Genomic DNA, 18,457 nt, shown 5'->3' with positions numbered 1-18,457 from the left:
ATGAGATCTGGAGTGGTAGAGAGAGAGGGAAACACAGAATCTGACCTAAGCTCCAGGCTATCAGCACAGAGCCCAACTCAGAGCTCGAACCCACGAACCCTGAGATCTTGACCTGAGCTGATGTCAGACACTTAACTGAGCCACCCAGGTACCTCTTAATTGAAAACCTTTTAATACCATTGCTGCCTTTAAAAAAAAAAAAAGTCCATTATTCCAGATTTTTAAAGTTATTATTGAAATATAATAAACATATAGAAAATGTATATATATATTTGTATATTTTGAATTTTGGCAAAATGAACATAACCTGTGTTTTTTTTTTTAACATAACCTGTGTTAACTTGTGTACCCTGATCAAGAAATTAGTAATACAGTTTACTTCTACTAAGATTGTTTAGTGTTTAATTATACAGTTGGGTAATGCTTCACTATTTTATATTCTGAATGTAAGTATAGCCATCCTGAACTTTGATTCCGTTTTTCAGCCAATACTCCTGGTTTTTCTATGGAGAAAAACCTTTTTTCTTTTAAAATAGAAAAACTTTCTTTTTTAAAGAAGTCTCCTAACTTTTGATACCTAATATTTTTTCCTCCCTGAGGCATTGACTAGAATGTGCAGAGCCATTTTAAAGATTAGGAAATGGAGCTTATCTTTCCATTTGCTCCTGACAGCAGTTGGAAATGCCCTTACTGTCTGAATTCCTATGCTATAATTTTGGATGACCCATTTCTTGGTTTTAAAAAATAGGGATTGGGGCCCCTGGGTGGCTCAGTGGATGACGCATTTCGCTATTGGTTTCAGCTCAAGCCTTGTCACACGAGTTCACTCAGAGCCTGCTTTGGATTCTCTGTCTCTCTGCCTGCCTCGCTCCCTCCACCCCCGCTCTCACTGTTTCTCTCTCTCTCAAAATAAATAAATAACAGAAATTTAAATGTTTATTCATTTTATTTTGAGGAGGGTGGGCCCTGTTTCTCTCTCCGTGTCTCTGTCTCTCTGTCTCCCTCTCCCCCTCTCCACTGCTCACTCACTGGAGCCCTCTTCTCTCTCAACAAAAGTAAAATTTAAAAATTAAAAATTTAATAAAATATTAAAAAAATAAATTATAGAGATTAATAGGGGAAATAGTGATTGGTTAGTGGGAAAAGGTTTCTCCTAGCAGTGATGAAAACGTTCTGGAATTAGAGGTGATTATTGCATAACCTTGTAAATATTCTGAAAAACCACTGAATTGTAAGATTTTACATGGTAAAATGATTAATTTTGTAATATGTTATGGTGGTATACTTATAATAGCCAAGACCGCAAAATAACTCAAATGTCCATTTGTAGTAGAATCAATAAATACATTGTAGTCATTGTTTGACTATCCAACAATAAGAATCAATGGATTTCTTAACAACATGGATAATCACAAATATAATTTTGACTGAAAGGAAGTCAGTTATGTGAAGTGTGGAAGTAAGCAAAAGAAATCTATGATAGATGTCAAAGCAATGGTTACCCTTTAGCAGTAAAATGATGCTGAGATGGTAGTTTCTTGGCTGGAATCTGGGCGCATAGGTGTTCATTTGTGACAACTGAGTTATATACTTATGATTTGTACAATTTTCTGTATGTATTTTGTATTTCAGTACAATTTGTATTAAAATAGATATTGCCTATTGAATGGTACCAACATAAAATTATTTTCAAATTTTATTTGGATAAACGAGTATACCAAAATATTAATAAGTGTGGGTTATGATAGTTTGTACTTTTTGGTCTTTTTCTTTTTCCCTACACAGCAGTTATTGCTATTTTGTTGAACATATAAAAAGCAAAAATATTTTTTCAGAGGCTTTATACTTAGTTCCTATTAAACTGTAAAGTTCCTATGGCTCTTACTCCGTATGTTTGCATAGATAATATGAGATATTTCTTTGTTTGTTTTGTAGGCAGATTTTGACAACAAACTAGTAAATGGCCCCAAGTCAGAATCCATGGAATACAGTAGATGCCATGGGGAGCAACAGAGATTGGAATTAAGCCCACCTCCCCATGAAAATGTAACTAAAAATGAAGAAAGTATGACAGGTGTTGAAGTGGAGAAGTGGACGCAAAATAAGAAATCACATTTAACTGATCATGTCAAAGGAGAATTTAAGGCAATTGTGACAGAAGCTGAAAAACCGAAGAACTCTGAAGATGACAAGAAGAAAGTCCTACTCACCACATTACCGGAACCTCAGAAATTGTTTGCACAAACTGTAAGAAACGGCATTAAAAATGTACACTATTTACCAACTGAGACCAATGCGTCTTTTAAAAAATTCAATATTGAAGAATTTGGCAAGGTGTTTGAAAACAACTCCTATAAATTCCTGAAAGACACTGCCAACCATAATGCCATGAGCTCCATTGCCACTAGTGCGAGCTGTGATCATCTCAAGGAGAGAAGTAATGTTTCAGTCTTCCAGAAGCCCAGTTTTAACTGCAAGTCTATCCCAGATCCAGCAAATTTCAACATAAATAGTCATACCAGTACGCACAATGAAAGTGATCAACCCAAATCTCTAGAAAATATACCTAGTAAAGAATCAAAAGATGGATCTCCAGTTCAACCAACTCTTCTATCCCTAATGAAGGATAGGAGATTAACACTGGAGCAAGTGGTGGCCATAGAAGCTCTGACCCAACTGTCAGAAGCTCCATCAGAAAATTCTTCACCATCAAAGTCTGAGAAGGATGAAGAAACAGAGCACAGAACAGCAAGTTTGCTTAATAGCTGTAAAGCTATCCTTTATTCAGTAAAAAAAGACCTCCAAGACCCAACCTTACAAGGGGAGACAGAAAGCCTTCATCACTATCCATCTTTGGAAAAGCAAAGTTTATGCAGCACAGTGGTATTCAATGGCCAAAATATTTCCAAGTCACACAACAACTCAGCTGCTAACCAAGCATCTACAAAGTCACAGGAATATTCAAAAGTCACAAGTTCAGGATCTCTTTTCATACCAAATTCAAATTCGTCTAAAATTAACACCAATAAAAATGTTGCTCAAGCTAGAATTACCCTCGAGAGTTCTAAGACTTTGCATCAGATGCCACCAACAAGTGACAAATTAGGTTACTGTAACCAGTCACTGGCCAGCAGTAAACAGATAGATTCAAAAGATGATCCATCATGTCAAGATACAGTTCATAGTAAAATAGAGGAAGATGTTGCAACACAATTAACACAACTTGCATCAATAATTAAATTCAATTATATAAAACAAGAGGACAAAAAGGTTGAAAGTACATCAACAAACCTTGTTGCATATAACGTACAGCAAAAAAGCAGTCAGGAGAAAATCACAATACCACAGAAACCACCTTCCAGTGTACAAAACAATCATAGCTCGTCATTAACAAAGCACAAGAACACAACACAGAAAAAGACAAAATCTACCCCATCAAGAGAGCGACGGAAAAAGAAGCCTGTAGTTCTAACTTGTCAAGATAATGACCAGAAAAAGCGGGAACAGTTGTCATATGAGTATAGTAAGCTACATGACATTTGGATAGCATCTAAATTTCAAAGATTTGGTCAATTCGGTCCACATGATTTTCCCATTCTGTTAGGAAAAATTCCTCCCCTAAACAAAGTATGGAAACCACTGACCCAAACAACTTCAGCATTAGAACACAAAAAATTATTTCCTCCACTCACTCAGATAAAATTTGAGCGTTATAATCCTGAATTAGCACAGGAAAAAACCATGAAGGTTGAACCATTGGATTCTCTCCCATTATTCCAGTTAAAAACAGAATCCAATGGGCAGGCGTTTACAGAAAAAGTTTGTAATTCTCAGGTACAGCCATCCGTGAATGTCAATCAGAATGCTCATCCTTTACTCCAGGCCACCTCTCCATCTAACCAGTGTGCTAATGTAATGGCTGGCGAAGACCAAACACAATTCCAGCAGGATGTGAAAGACCAAGTCATGCATCAGAGACTGCCAACATTGCCCGGTATCTCTCATGAGACCCCCTTACCAGACCCAGCACAAATTCTCAGGAATGTAAATGTAGTATGTTCAGGTGGAATTACAGTGGTTTCTACGAAAAGCGAAGAGGACGTCTGTTCATCCAGTGTTGGAGCTTCAGAATTTTCCCCAGTAGACAGTGCACAGAAAAGTTTTAATGATTATGCCATGAACTTCTTTACCAATCCTACAAAAAACCTGGTGTCCACAACGAAAGATTCTGATTTGCCCACGTGCAACTGTCTTGGTAAGTGTGTGCCTGAGTGCATTTTTGTGTTTATTCTTTGTTTACTTCCATTAATTGCCTTGTCATGACCAAATCAAATTTTGGGTTATTTTTCATATGTGGCATTTTTGCACCATTAGTATTCTAGCTGAAATGGACTAAATCTACCCATTTTTCTATTGTACCTTTACTGATTTTACTGAAATAATTGGGAAATATAATGCATAATTTGGAAAACTTTCTCAAGTGGAAAATTTGCTGATTTCTCTAAGCTAAATGTCTCAAGTTATTGTGATTCTGATAAGAATGAATTCCTTTAATACTTTATTATAATTTATTAGCATTAAAGGATTTCAACCTGTAAGCATTCTGTCTCAAAAATATTTTTTATTGGGTGATTAAAACCTACACACAGAATGTAAAATATATGTGCAACTTAACAAGCAACTAGAAAGTGTGTGTAATTGCCACCGTATTAAAGAACTGGACCTGTTTTATTTCTTTATCAATGTCTAGTGCTTTTCTGCTCTGCAATACAAAGGATGTCCTTATATATGAAAAAAACTCCATAATCTTGGCCATTGAAGACTTTGAAAACCTTTTGAAATTTTAAAATATTAAATTGTATAATACTGATTTCTGATTTAAAAGACAAATAGGCATGTGCAAATAGCTGAGTTGTGAAGTGATTTCTAATACGTATTTTGTGCCTTAGGAGTCATTGAAAGAGAACATTCAGGAACTAATATTCAAAATTATTATCACCCTGAGGAAATCTTGCTGGATTATAAAGATTCTTAGGCAGGCCTTATGAGAAATTTGCTTAGTATTTAAAACACATGAAAGCTTAATTTGAACCCTGTACTGATAAGTCATTGTCTGTGGTCAGATTTCATGTAACTGCTCATGTAAAAGAAGAAATAATTTAATGTATCTGTAATAAGGAGATTAATTGCGTCATTCAGGTTTGTTATGCTGGTTGATGTCCTCATTATTTCAGCTTTTATACAGCATATGAGGACAAAATTTGTGAAATAACCTGTTCTGAACTCATAGATTGGATTATTAAAAGTCTTTTTTAAAAAATGCCTTACAATATAGCCCCAAATCACAAGATTTAAGATTTGCATCAAACTTTTGTTTTTGTAATTTAATTAAAATGCCATTAAAATTATATTCTGATTTTACTGAGCTAGCATACTTTCATGAGGATGATTGTCTAGTTTCAAGTCTTTCCATATAGATAGTAACTAGTCACAGTGTAGGAGTTGAGACGGAAGCATTTAAAGTTTATTGAACATCTGCAGTGCAACTGATTGTTTTATACATTGTCACTTACATGTTTTCCTGTAATCATTATATATAAGATTATTGTGCTTATTGTGTAGAAATGGGAACTGAAGAAGGAAACAGCAGACTCACCCAGAAATCATCCCAAGTGGGATGATCATATCTAAGTAAAAGGTTTCCATGCAGGTATTGTGTTCTATCAAAATAAGTAATTAACCTCTCAATCACATTTCCTCAAATTGAGCACTAAGGACTCTTTAGATAGGATAATTCTCTGCTGTAGGGGGACTTTCCTCTACAACCTGGCCTGTTTCGTGGCATCCATGGCCTGTACACGGTAGATACCAGTAATACACACACACNATTAAAAGTCTTTTTTAAAAAATGCCTTACAATATAGCCCCAAATCACAAGATTTAAGATTTGCATCAAACAAAAGAAGGTTTTTTGGTCAGAAGTAGGTGTTGGTTAGTACATTCCAGAATGGGTAAAGGACTGTTTGGAAGGATAAAGTATAGATTTCTGATTTCTTGTTTTAACCACAGTAGAAAAATTAGCGAAGCATAGCCATGACTATTTGCTCTTGATTACCTAAAGTACATTTGATATTCTGAAGTCAATCCTTCTATTACTCTTCTCATCATTCAACACTGTTTAGACAGCCTGCCATGTGCCAGGCACCTGGGATAGGCTCTTCTCAGAAGGATCTTATAAACTGAAAAGGGGTGACAAGGCTGAGTGGGGTCAAAATAGGAGAATGAGAGGCTCTTGGACCAAGGACAGAAGAGTGCAATGACTCCCATTCCAGATCTTTTACTGCAAGTCTGATACAGTGCCTTGGCCCTGACTTGTTATATTTACAACATCCCTACGTAGGGAAGGCTTATCATCTCCAGTTGACAAATGAGGAAACTAAGTCACAAGGAAGTTCACAGCTAGTAAAAGACAGAAGTCACAAGTTCAGAGCCTACTTTCCTTTTGTTTCAAAAATTTGAAATAAAAAAGGGACAGTAATTTTTTGGATATCATTAGAAATGGGGAAAAAATCTGTAATTTAATTAAAATGCCATTAAAATTATATTCTGATTTTACTGAGCTAGCATACTTTCATGAGGATGATTGTCTAGTTTCAAGTCTTTCCATATAGATAGTAACTAGTCACAGTGTAGGAGTTGAGACGGAAGCATTTAAAGTTTATTGAACATCTGCAGTGCAACTGATTGTTTTATACATTGTCACTTACATGTTTTCCTGTAATCATTATATATAAGATTATTGTGCTTATTGTGTAGAAATGGGAACTGAAGAAGGAAACAGCAGACTCACCCAGAAATCATCCCAAGTGGGATGATCATATCTAAGTAAAAGGTTTCCATGCAGGTATTGTGTTCTATCAAAATAAGTAATTAACCTCTCAATCACATTTCCTCAAATTGAGCACTAAGGACTCTTTAGATAGGATAATTCTCTGCTGTAGGGGGACTTTCCTCTACAACCTGGCCTGTTTCGTGGCATCCATGGCCTGTACACGGTAGATACCAGTAATACACACACACATGCACACAACGCGCGCGCACACACACACACACACACACACACACACCCCTGCCCAGTTATCACAACCAAGAATGTTGAACAAATTTTCCACTCAGAAAAAATAGCCCCTGGTTAAGAACCTCTGTTCTAGATCATCAGTAATAAGTTAAATTCTGTTCACTGTATCTTAGGAAGCCACAGAAGTAGTCTTATGTTTTGTCTGATGTCCAATCAAAATGGTTAATTTTTGAAAAATGATTAAATAATGATCTTTCAGTATAGATGCACCACAACCAGAAATGCGTTTCTGAGCGATGCCAGTTAGACATGATTCTGAGAGGTCAAGTTAAACATACTGTTTTTAAGAAATCTATAATCACACACATAAAATTTCAAATAGTACAGAAATATATGCAAATGTCTTCTTACAGTATAAAATCTAATGATAAAACCTCAGTTTTTTATATGAATTAACATTGCTGATTTTGATATTGCTTATAGTTAGAACGTTTGGGTTTTTAAAAATAACTAAAATAATATTTTTGCAACTTGCTTTTTTAAAAAAATTAAATCTCAGAGTTTTCAATGCTTGTAAATATTACTGTTTTGATAATTTTATTTTTCCACTATATAAACATTCCGCAATTCAACAGATAATGGATGCTAGATGTGTTTCTCTCTCTTGATATTACAAATAATTGTGACAAAAAACATTCCTGTGTACATTTGCATTATAAATATATAATTAGGCAAGTGTATAGTAGAATAAATTCTTAGCAGTGCCATTGCAGGGCTCAATTTTAATAGGATTGTGAGGCCAAGCTTTTAAGATGTATTGCTCTCTTTTAATTTTGTACTTCAATTATTAATAGACTTCCTTTAAAGCAGGAGATAGGAGAATAAATATCACCCACATCTTAAAATTTTTTTCTCCTTTGAGTCTTAGAGGAAGAATGAAATAGGCGAAAGAAAGGAACAAGTGAAATCTAGACATTAATTATTAAATCTTACCAAAAGTTTGTCAAGATTCATTGTTCTGAATTGGAAAACAATAAAACTATATCCTCCTTGCCCCTATGCAATTTTGGAAAGCTTTGGGTCTAATAATCTTATTCCTTCCACAGATCGAGTTATACAAAAAGACAAAGGCCCATATTATACACACCTTGGGGCAGGACCAAGTGTTGCTGCTATCAGGGAAATCATGGAGAATAGGTGAGGAAATATCCTTCCCTGTTAAAATCCTTCATTACTGTGGACCTGACTCAATACAGAGAAATTATCTCTGGGAACAAATGAGAAGTATATACCTTCAGGAGTAGAAGTGGGATGTTTCTTAGGGCCCAGGCAAAGAATTGTGTCCTGGTGTCCCTGCTGACTCACTCATCACATTAGCCTTTGGGCCCTCAACAAGACACTCGCAAAACAAGGCTATCTTTGTTAAGTTCAGAAATACTTATTTTTATATTGTATAATTGTACTAATAGTTCAGATTACCTCCATCAACACTGCATTCACATTCCTTATGCTTATCTTGGAGCCAGTCCATATTTTAAAAGAGTGATCTTTAAGGATAAGTAAGCAGAACGGGATAACATAAAATATCTGCCACACAAAAGTAAATTTTTAATTAATGTAAATTATGAGGAGTGTTTGGTTTTTGTACTTTTGTAAATCTGTATCTTACATTAAGATGTTAAAAGGTGTATATCGCAATTAATTGCAATTATTTTCCCTTCACTGTGTTTTGTACTCAGGTATGGTCAAAAAGGAAACGCAATAAGGATAGAAATTGTAGTATATACGGGAAAAGAAGGAAAAAGCTCTCATGGGTGTCCAATTGCTAAGTGGGTAAGTATCTTGTGTTTATACATTTTTCAAAACTGGATTTATTCCACATATAAAATCTATTTTCCATGAAAAATGTGGACTAGAAAAGTATCCACTCTTACTAGTCCCTGGGAAATAATAAGGAAACTATCTATCTTAGTCTGGACTTTTTATGTTAAATGAACAAAAGTTCCCAGTTACTACTTAGTGATCTTCAACTCCCCAAGGTCACCACTTTGACCAGTGTCTTGTGTACTTTCAGAGATATTTTAATGAATTTATAGTTAGGTAACATAAGTAAATGGTACTAAATTATACATACTGCTTTATATCTGTTCCTGTATTTTCGAATTATTTCCAAGTCATTATCCATAGGACTACCTTAATGAGGATCATATAATTTTGAAAGCAAAACTAAGTATTTTATAACATAAGCCCAAAATTGTTCCCATGACTACTTTGGTTTTCTTATAATGCAGAACTATAAGAACTGAATTCAACTTCATTAGGAAGTTCTCACCTGAAGAATAAAAAAGTTCATAGCCAAATACATATATTCAACAGGACATTCATATCCACAGGAATATTAACCAGTTTAATCGGAATTATTGACCATAGAATCATTTGTTAATAATGATGTAATGTTTAACAAATTGATGATAACAATGGTAATAATAACAATTACCTTTTATTGCATATCAGGCACTATGTTAAAAACTTGAACTACATTGCCTCATTAATCCTCACAGAAGGATTCTGTTATGATTTTGAATAAGATAAAAGTCAATTTCATACCCATTTTGGAGAAATTAAAGACATTAAATACAAAATAAAGATAGGATTTAAACCCAGGTATTCCTAAAGAAAAGCAATTGCTACTCTAGTAGTAGACTATTTGTCTTTCTTACTTTTAAACCTTTGAAAGCAGTTAAGAGCACAAGAGCTGCACACTCTAGAATACTTTGTTTCTTTTTTTATGTTAATTTTTGAGAGAGTTGGGGGAAAGGCAGAGAGGTAGGACAGGATCTGTGCTAAAAGCACAGAGCCTGATGAGGGGCTCAAACTCACAAACTGCAAGATAATGACCTTAGCTAAAGTCAGACACATGCAACTGAGCCACCCAGGGGCCCCCACAATACCTCATTTCTTCAATCTGCTTGGAATGCTTAGTCTTGTAAAACCACAGATAAACTCAAAGTTCTAGAATGTACATTGTTTAGTTACCTTACAGTAAGGTGCACAAATCATTAAGTATACACACATAGCAAGGTTATTCTTGTGTATAACACTATGCAGACGATAATATGATCATTTTAGTTAGCACTCCCAGAAGGGCCTTCCCACACAATAATGCCACATAAAGATAACTACTGTTTTGACATTAATCTCCATAAAGGTCTTTTTGATCAACTCCATAAACCTAGACTCATAGTATGTGCTCTTTTGTCTTTCTCCATTCACTAAACATTTATAGAACGTGGCTCTTTATTGGCTGGAGCACTAACAGCCACCTTGAAAGGACAGATTGAATTTCTATTGGGAAGAAAAATAGGAGCGTGAGTCTCTGAACCAGGAGAGCTGCCAGAACAACTTCATCCTTTCTTAAATCTGATTTTTAAAAATTATTTATTTATTTTTGAGAAAGAGTGGGAGAGAGCATGAGCCGGGGGGCGGAAGGGGGGAGGGTGGCAGAGAGAGGGAGACAGGGAGAATCCAAAGCAGGCTTTGTGCTATGAGGGCTGAATTCATGAATTGTGAGACCATGACCTGAGCCACAATCAAGCGTCGGCCCCTTAACCAACTGACCACTCAGGTGCTCCTTAAATCTGAATTTCTTTAACACAAGAGACAAGAGAATTTTTTAACTTATGGAAAACATGTTGTTTGTGGATTTCTTATTATATGAAATAGAATCAAGTACCAAGATAACTTGCCTTCAATTTGTTACAGTGTGGGTGAATTTTAGATGAAAAAAGTTTCAGAATGAGAAAAATAAGTGAAAAAGTGCACTTCCTGAATCATTTCTATTGCCAGGCCTTGGGCTAGATATTAGGGATGCAAACATGAATTAAGATCTACCAGGCATTTCATTTTGTAGGTGGGAACAAACTGGCCAGGGTTCTATCAGCCATCACATAGTTTGAAACTAGGCTAGCTGAGTATGTTTGCTGGGCCACCTTGCCTCTCAGGAACTAATAAATAAAATCTCCTCAAAATTCCCCCCAACTAGTTTTGAATGATTGTTCCCTCATTTCATGTCCTAACCATGCACTGGTTTTCAGACTGTCAACTCGGCTATGAAAGTACATCCTTTCCTCAGTCCCCACTAAACACCCATATGAATCAGTCTCAATGTGTAACAGTTTTGGCCAAGACATATCTAAACAGTAGCCAAAGTGATGTTTATTTTTATATTTTATTCACTCTTGAAAAATACAGGCGATTTGAAACATTTTGAAGTAGGAAATAATATACAGATTGCCCATTTTTCTATTGGATTATTAGTCTTCTATTGATTTTATGGCAGCCCCTTTGAAAAATTGACATCTGTGATAAAAGTTGCAGATATATTTCCACTATATGTCAATGTTTTAAATATTTGGTTTTTTAAAATGAAATTTAAAATTTTTTAACAATTTTAAAGATGGAAAAAAGGTTTTAAGATAAATAACCTTTCATCTGTTCTTTGACTTTAGCCTTAATTAGAAAAATCTGTACCACTTCTAGCATATAAGTTTATAAAAAATCTTTCATTTCCTTTTTGTCATATCTGATAGAGGGAATTCCTTCTAATTTTAAGAAATCTCTTGACTATTCTTGCCTTATTTTTCCTAAGTTAATAATCATCTTGTCTAGTTGCAAGAATAAAGTCCTATTGGTGTTATTGTAATCATATGGTACAGAGAATTTAGAGAATATACTTCTTTTTGATATTTAGCCTTTCTTTCCTACAAAGGATACCTTTTCATCAGCTAGGGTCTTTTTTTTGTCCTTCAGAGGTGCTTTCATTTTTTTGAAAGATTTTATTTTTAAATAAACTCTAGACCCAACATGTAGAAAGACTCCAAAACCCTGAGATCAAGAGTCACATGCTCCACTGACAAAGTTAGCCAGGTGCCGTTCCTTCAGACGTATCTTAGTTTTATTCCCAGAGTTTATCTATTTCTTTTTTTTGTTGCTGTTTTGTTTCTTGTTTTTCAGTTTATTTTTCTTGTGTATCTCAGACGTACAATCATGTATAGTGACAAATTTATATTCTTTTCAAATTTTATATTATTAATTTCTATAATTTCATACAGTTATGGAGAGTAACTTCAGTTTTATATTGCTTTAAATGTGGTCCCCTTATCTTATTCCTCTCCTTAGTGGGAACTTTCCAGGGCTTTCTCTTGAATGGGTCATCAGGAAAGGCCTCTCTGGGGAGGGAACATTTAAGCTGAGAAACTGAGTGACAAAAAAGGAGCCAAGTATGCAAAGAATACTCCCAAGAATGCAGGGAAGAACATTCCTAAGCCAGAGAAAACCGCAAAAAAAACAGGTAAAAGAGTATATTCGCTCATAATCTCAGAGGAGTCTGGTGACTGAGAATGGATGCACGTGAGGGTAAAAAGGTATTGGCAGAAGCTGGGGCGTGAATGGTTTGTAGACCATAGTGGGCAGTTTGGATTTTAGTGCATGAGCAACGTGAAGTCTTTGAGGTGTTTTAGTTAGGGATGTGTTAATCTAGCTGATTTATGTTTTATAATAGAGCGTTCTAAGGAATTAATTGACAAATCTGTATTAGTTATCTGTTGCTGCTTCACAAGTACGTCAAAATTTAGTAGCTTTGAACAAGAATCTATTATCTCAGAGTTCTTGGGGATCAAGAATCTGAGGGTAGAGGTGCCTGGCTGGCTCAGTCAGCAGAACATTTGACTCAATTTCAGGGTTGTGAGTTCAAGCCACATGTTCATCATGGAGCCTACTTAAAAACAAAACAAAACAAACTTTAAGAATTTGAGAGTAGCTTAGCAGAGTGCTTCTGGAAAAGGGTCTCTCATGAGGTTGCAGTCATCTGCAAATTTGGGGAGGATGGAGTGGAGCTGAAAGGTTTACTTCCCAGATCACTTGCGGGAGTCTTTTGACTGATGGCTGTTTGCTAGAGGCCTCAATTTCTTATTATAGGACTTATGTGGTTCTCCATACCATGGCATGTTTTCCCTATAGTAAGTCAATCAAAAGATAACAAGGAAAGAGCTGCAATATCTTTTTGTCTTTTGAGAGAGAGAGAGAGAGCAAACACAAGGGAGGGGTGGGAGGGAGAGAGAGAATCTCAAGCAGACTCTGAGCTGACAGTGCAGAGCTTAACTATGAAGCTCAATCTATTGTACTGTGAGATTTTGACCTGAGCCAAAATCAAGAGTTGGACATTTAACTGACTGAGCCATACAGGCACCCCTACAATGTCTTTTAGGACGTTAGTCTTGTAAGTTGCTACACAACTGAAACCTATTCCATTCAGGAAGGTTCTATGCAAGGGTGTAAATACTAGGTGGTGGTAATCATTGGAGGCATCTTGGAGATAGAAATAATGTTTAAGACACTATTTTGCATAGTAAAATATATCGATCTCAGCCTTATCCAATATAGTTAATATATAATACAATCTAACAGTCTTATATTTTTCTAAAGAGGAAATGAAGTCCTTTGTGAACTTTATTCACAATAATGCTGTTAAGTATTAACATTGTTCATTATAGAATATGTCAACAGAAAAGCTCAGGAAATATTAAATACAATTTACCTATATTTGTAAAGAAAACACTCATAGGTCAAAATAAAGCATGCTTAGATGCCGGGATGCCCAGGAACTTCCCATCCTGACTTTTGAAGTAATAATTTTCTTGTTTCTCCTGCCCTCCCCCTATTCATATTATTAAACAGTAGAGTATTGTTTGGCTTCAATATTTTGATTCTCGCCCTTACATAGTATGTTGTGCATTTGCGGAAATAAATAGTAGAGATTCCCAGTACCTGGTATTGACAGTTAACATGGGTTCATTAAATCTATATCAGGTAAATATTTCTGAATCCTTTACTTTCTTGCTTATTTACTAGCAAAGGGTAAAAATATCCTTAGGACATGGCAGCTGGCTCTCCCTAGAGTAAGTGATCCAAAAGAAAGCAAGGTACTTGGATTAAGTGGTGGGATCCTGGATGATCCTTCCTTCCTACCTCTCAAACCCACTTTTAAGCAATAGTAATTACACTGACAGAATTTAGTGTATACCTCTTTTTTTTGTTTGTTTGATGAAGACAAAAATGAAATCTACAGTTCAAAGATTTTGGTAACATCTTTCCATTACTATTATTGAATTAAGTCATCAGGGGTTCTTAGGTACAAAAAAGAGTAGTTAGCATTTTCCATGAAGCCACTATAGCAAAATTACTTTCTTTTCCCTTTTGCAATACTTCTTGCAGAATAAAAAGAACATTTCAATACATAGTGATACATATCTTGCACTTTTCGCAAATACAAAAGCAATCCACAGATAAGGAATGAAGTAAAGCACAGTTGCTAAGCAACTTAATGAAAATTTATATCTACTAATGAGAAGTCAAAATTGTAATCTTGATAACAAAACCAAGAATTGAATTCTTATATTTGTGAAAAAGAAAAGCTAGGTCTCAAAAGCTTATATGTGCTACAGAAATCAAAATATTAATCAAACTGTGTTTTGCAAAGTTTCCAAATTATCTTATTTAAAATATTCATATGTTCATTGCTAATGCTCAAAGCACTGCCCAGGACATAGCCAACACTGAAAATTTTTTGTTGAGGGAATGAACAGAGAGCTTAAATAAGTCTTAAAGAATACTGAATCTTTTGAATTTGAATTGATATATTGGAATAGTATTACCATGGTGTTCAGTATTAGTTCTTTTCTGAAGCATGCAGAACTTCATGAGAATCAATAGTCTGATAAAGTTGTCCATCTTAAATTTGAATTTTGATACACCTCAAAAAATTGAGTGAGAGAATTCGGTCTCCATGGTCTACATGCTTTTTTAGGACTTTATAGCAGATTATTTTTGAAAGGCACTAGTGTTACTGAATCTTACAGAGTTGCTGAATAATGCAGGGATAAAGTAAAAGGATGGGGTAGAGGAAGATCAATCATTTTATTTCATTTCATTTTTTAATGTTTTATTTATTTTTGAGAGAGAGAGAGAGACAGCATGGGCAGGGGAGGGTCAGAGAGAGAGGGAAACACAGAATCCAAAGCAGGATTCAGGCTCTGAGCTAGCTGTCAGCACAGAGCCTGACACGGGGCTCAAATCCATGAGTCGTGAGATCATGACCTGAGCCAAAGTCGTACGCTTAACTGACTAAGCCACCCAGGTGCCACAAGATCTATTATTTTATTTTTTTTTGTTTTTTTTCTTTTTTATTTATTTCTAGGAGAGAGAGAGAGAGAGAGACAGCGTGAGCAGGGGAGGGTCAGAGAGAGAGGGAGTGACAGACCCTGAAACAGGCTCCAGGCTCTGAGCTAGCTGTCAGCACAGAGCCCGACGCGGGGCTCGAACCCACGAACCGTGAGATCATGACCTAAGCGAAAGTCGGACGCTTAACCGACTAAGCCACCCAGGCGCCCCAAGATCTATCATTTTAAATGAAGGAATTCAGTAAACAGTTAACTAGTGGTTTGCACTGTTCCATTTTTAATCTTCCTCTTGAATAGTGTACATTTATCATATATTTGATATGTGACTTTAACTTAAATCAAACTTTGTGTGATTTTATGTAAAATTTTTCACTATTTTCCCACATACTTTTGTTCTTAGTCACTGTATTCTATCCTGTTTTTATTGTGGTGCACTTGGCCTCCTTTTCTTGAAGGAGAGACTTACTATGGCTTCTCTTTTTAATGGTCACACAAAAAAATCCTAACAGGAAATTCTAACTGGGCAGGACAGGTTTTTGAGCCTTGTTGACATTGTTTTGCCCTTGCTCTTAACACTGTTTTCTTTGCCAGGTAGTCGTTAACACTCCCCCATAATTGTTGGCCTTTTGCAGATGTTTCTGACTCTCTTCTCTGCTGTCATGTCACTGTGAGTCTCACCAAGGACTAGTTATCTTGTTACTCTGTAGATTTTGGTGAAAAGGATGTAGTTTCTTGGATACAGTAGTTTCTATTAACTCCCTATATACACTACTAACTCCATGAGCGCATACACACACACACACACACACACACACACTTAAACCTCTGAGGTAGTAGGAGGAGTAGGGACAAACAGTAGGCTGCCCAGATGGCTCCAATGCCTGAACATTTCACAGCAGGAATCAGTTGGCGGATTCTCCTCTATAGAATTGTTTTTTGGTCAGTAGAACAAGTGTGGCAGTGAATAAATACAAGATATACAAGTGAATACTTTACTGCCTACTATGGTCTGAGGAGAAAACCAAGTATCCACAAGTTTTCAGACCATGTTGTCAGGATTTATATATGTATATAACCTTTGAAGACTTTCCTTTTCCTGTTTTGTTCCTTTGTTCCAAGGTTCTGTCCCCGATGTCTTTGGGCTACATGTTGTTGCATATTTCTGTCCCCAAATCAGGCACTTCTTTGAAATATTACCATGGTGTGTAATAAAGGGAGTATAATGTCCTGGGCTACTAATTTGTTTTCTGTGATACCTTGATAATGTGAGAAAACATTTAGGCTTCCTTGTTCAAAATTAGGGAAAAGCCAGGAAGTTGATGCTAACTCCAGCTAATCACAACTCACAGACATTTTACACTGTCCTTGCCTTTTTTTTAAATTATATAACATATTTTTCTTCAATTAAGACTACCATTAGAACTACTCTTATTTTTAGAGTTCATTTATTAAGAAAACTTATTATTCAAGACTAATATAAAATGAAATTACTCAAGTCTTCATTGTAGCCCAGTGAAGCTTTTCAAAGTGAACACTCCCATATAACTACCACCTAGATTACGAACACACTCAATTATTACCACCTCCCTAGAAGTCTCTCACATGTACCTAGTCATTATCCCCAAAGGTTGAAGTTTGTTTTACTCTCCTATATAAGTACTTTTAAATGATCTTTATCAATGCATTGTGTTGTATTGTTTTTGTTTGTGGAGTTTTTATTTTTGGTTGGTCACCATTAATTTGTGCTGAAAATATTGCCCTATTGTTTCTCCAAATATCTCAACCTCAAAATTATTAATAAACTCAAAAAAGATCTCACCTTAGCAATATTGCTCTTAGCTGTAATTCTAAACAAGTCCTTTTGTGGGCCCCAGATCTTTATTGGAGCTGGTGTAGAACACTAATGATGCAGCATCTTTACAACTCAGATGTTATTACAAGTACTGGTTTTTTCTTTTTCTTAAGAAAAGTAATGTAGGCCTATATTTATGGAATTATTTAATAAAAATTAAAATTCAAAACTAAATCACGTGAACTGTCCAAGCTGAAAATTAAAACTGTATTAAATTAAAATTAAGTTTTAAATGGCTTCTTGGTCTGTTGGCTAAGATCAAGTATATTTTCTGTACCTGTGTTAAGTGGGTTTTTGGAGCAGGGAGATGGAAAAGGAGCTTGCTCTATCCACTCCACACATTGACCTGGTATTGAAGTATTTCCAGGAACCATAGTTTAAAAAAAATTTTTTTTTTATTTTTATTTTTGGGAGAGCCAAGTGGTAGGGAGGATAGAGAGAGACAGGATCCAAAGCGGCTCTGCACTGACAGGCTGACAGCAGTGAGCCCGATGTGGGGCTTGAACCCAGAAAACATGGTATCATGACCCCAGCCGAAGTTGGACGCTCGAATGAGCCACCGAACTATCCACCCCCCTTTAAAATTTTTATTTCAGTATAGTTAACATACAGGGTTATATTAGTTTGAGGTATACAACACAGTGATTCAAAACATTCTGTATGTTATATTCTGCTCATCAAGATAGTATACTCTTATTCCCCTTCGCCTGTTTAACTCATTTCCCCATCTACCTCCTCTCTGATAAATGTTAGTTTTCTTTAGATAAGCATCTAGTTTGGGGTTTGTCTCCATTTTTTTCTTTGTTTCTTAAATTTCATATATAAGTGAAATCATAACGGTATTTGTCTTTTTCTTACTGACATTTCACTTAGCTCCATCCATGTCGTTGGAAATGGCAAGATTTAATAATTTTTTTTTTAATTTTAATGATTGTTTTTGAGAGAGAGAGACAAGAGTGTTGTAGGGGGCGGGGCAGAGGGAGAGGGAGACACAGAACTGAAAGCAGGCTCCAGGCTCTGAGCTGTCAGCACAGAACCGACTTGGGGCTAAAACATGGGACTCAAACTCACAGAATGCTATATCATGACCTAAGATGAAGTTGGATGCCTAACTGAATAAGCCACCCAGGTGCCCCAGTTGTTTGTTTGTTTGTTGTTTAAGTTTTATTTATTTATGTAAACTGTGCACCCATTGTGGGGCTTGAACCCATGACCCCAAAGTTAAGAGTCACATGCTCCTCCAACTGAGCCAGCCAAGCACCCCTTATTCTTTATTTTATGACTGATTAA

General features: G+C 35.7%; 1 protein-coding gene and 1 pseudogene across 5 annotated transcripts in view; both read left to right on the top strand.

Annotated features, from left to right (window-relative positions):
• TET1 (tet methylcytosine dioxygenase 1) overlaps positions 1-18,457 on the top strand; it is a 121,482-nt gene that overhangs the window by 67,424 nt on the left and 35,601 nt on the right. For all 5 annotated transcript variants that reach the window (XM_077778527.1, XM_077778526.1, XM_077778525.1 and 2 more), the window contains exons 3-5: positions 1,936-4,255; positions 8,185-8,275; positions 8,818-8,911. In XM_077778527.1, the coding sequence (XP_077634653.1) occupies positions 1,936-4,255; positions 8,185-8,275; positions 8,818-8,911 (2,505 nt within the window). The remainder of the gene's footprint in view (positions 1-1,935; positions 4,256-8,184; positions 8,276-8,817; positions 8,912-18,457) is intronic.
• LOC144243599 (U2 spliceosomal RNA) lies at positions 17,400-17,550 on the top strand (annotated as a pseudogene).

This window comes from Crocuta crocuta, unplaced genomic scaffold, assembly GCF_008692635.1.
Source record: "Crocuta crocuta isolate KB4526 unplaced genomic scaffold, BGI_CrCroc_1.0 scaffold167, whole genome shotgun sequence".
NCBI classification, from domain to species: domain Eukaryota; kingdom Metazoa; phylum Chordata; class Mammalia; order Carnivora; family Hyaenidae; genus Crocuta; species Crocuta crocuta.
The sequence above is the reverse complement of the archived record's forward strand: the minus strand, read 5'-3'. Positions and strand labels throughout refer to the sequence as shown.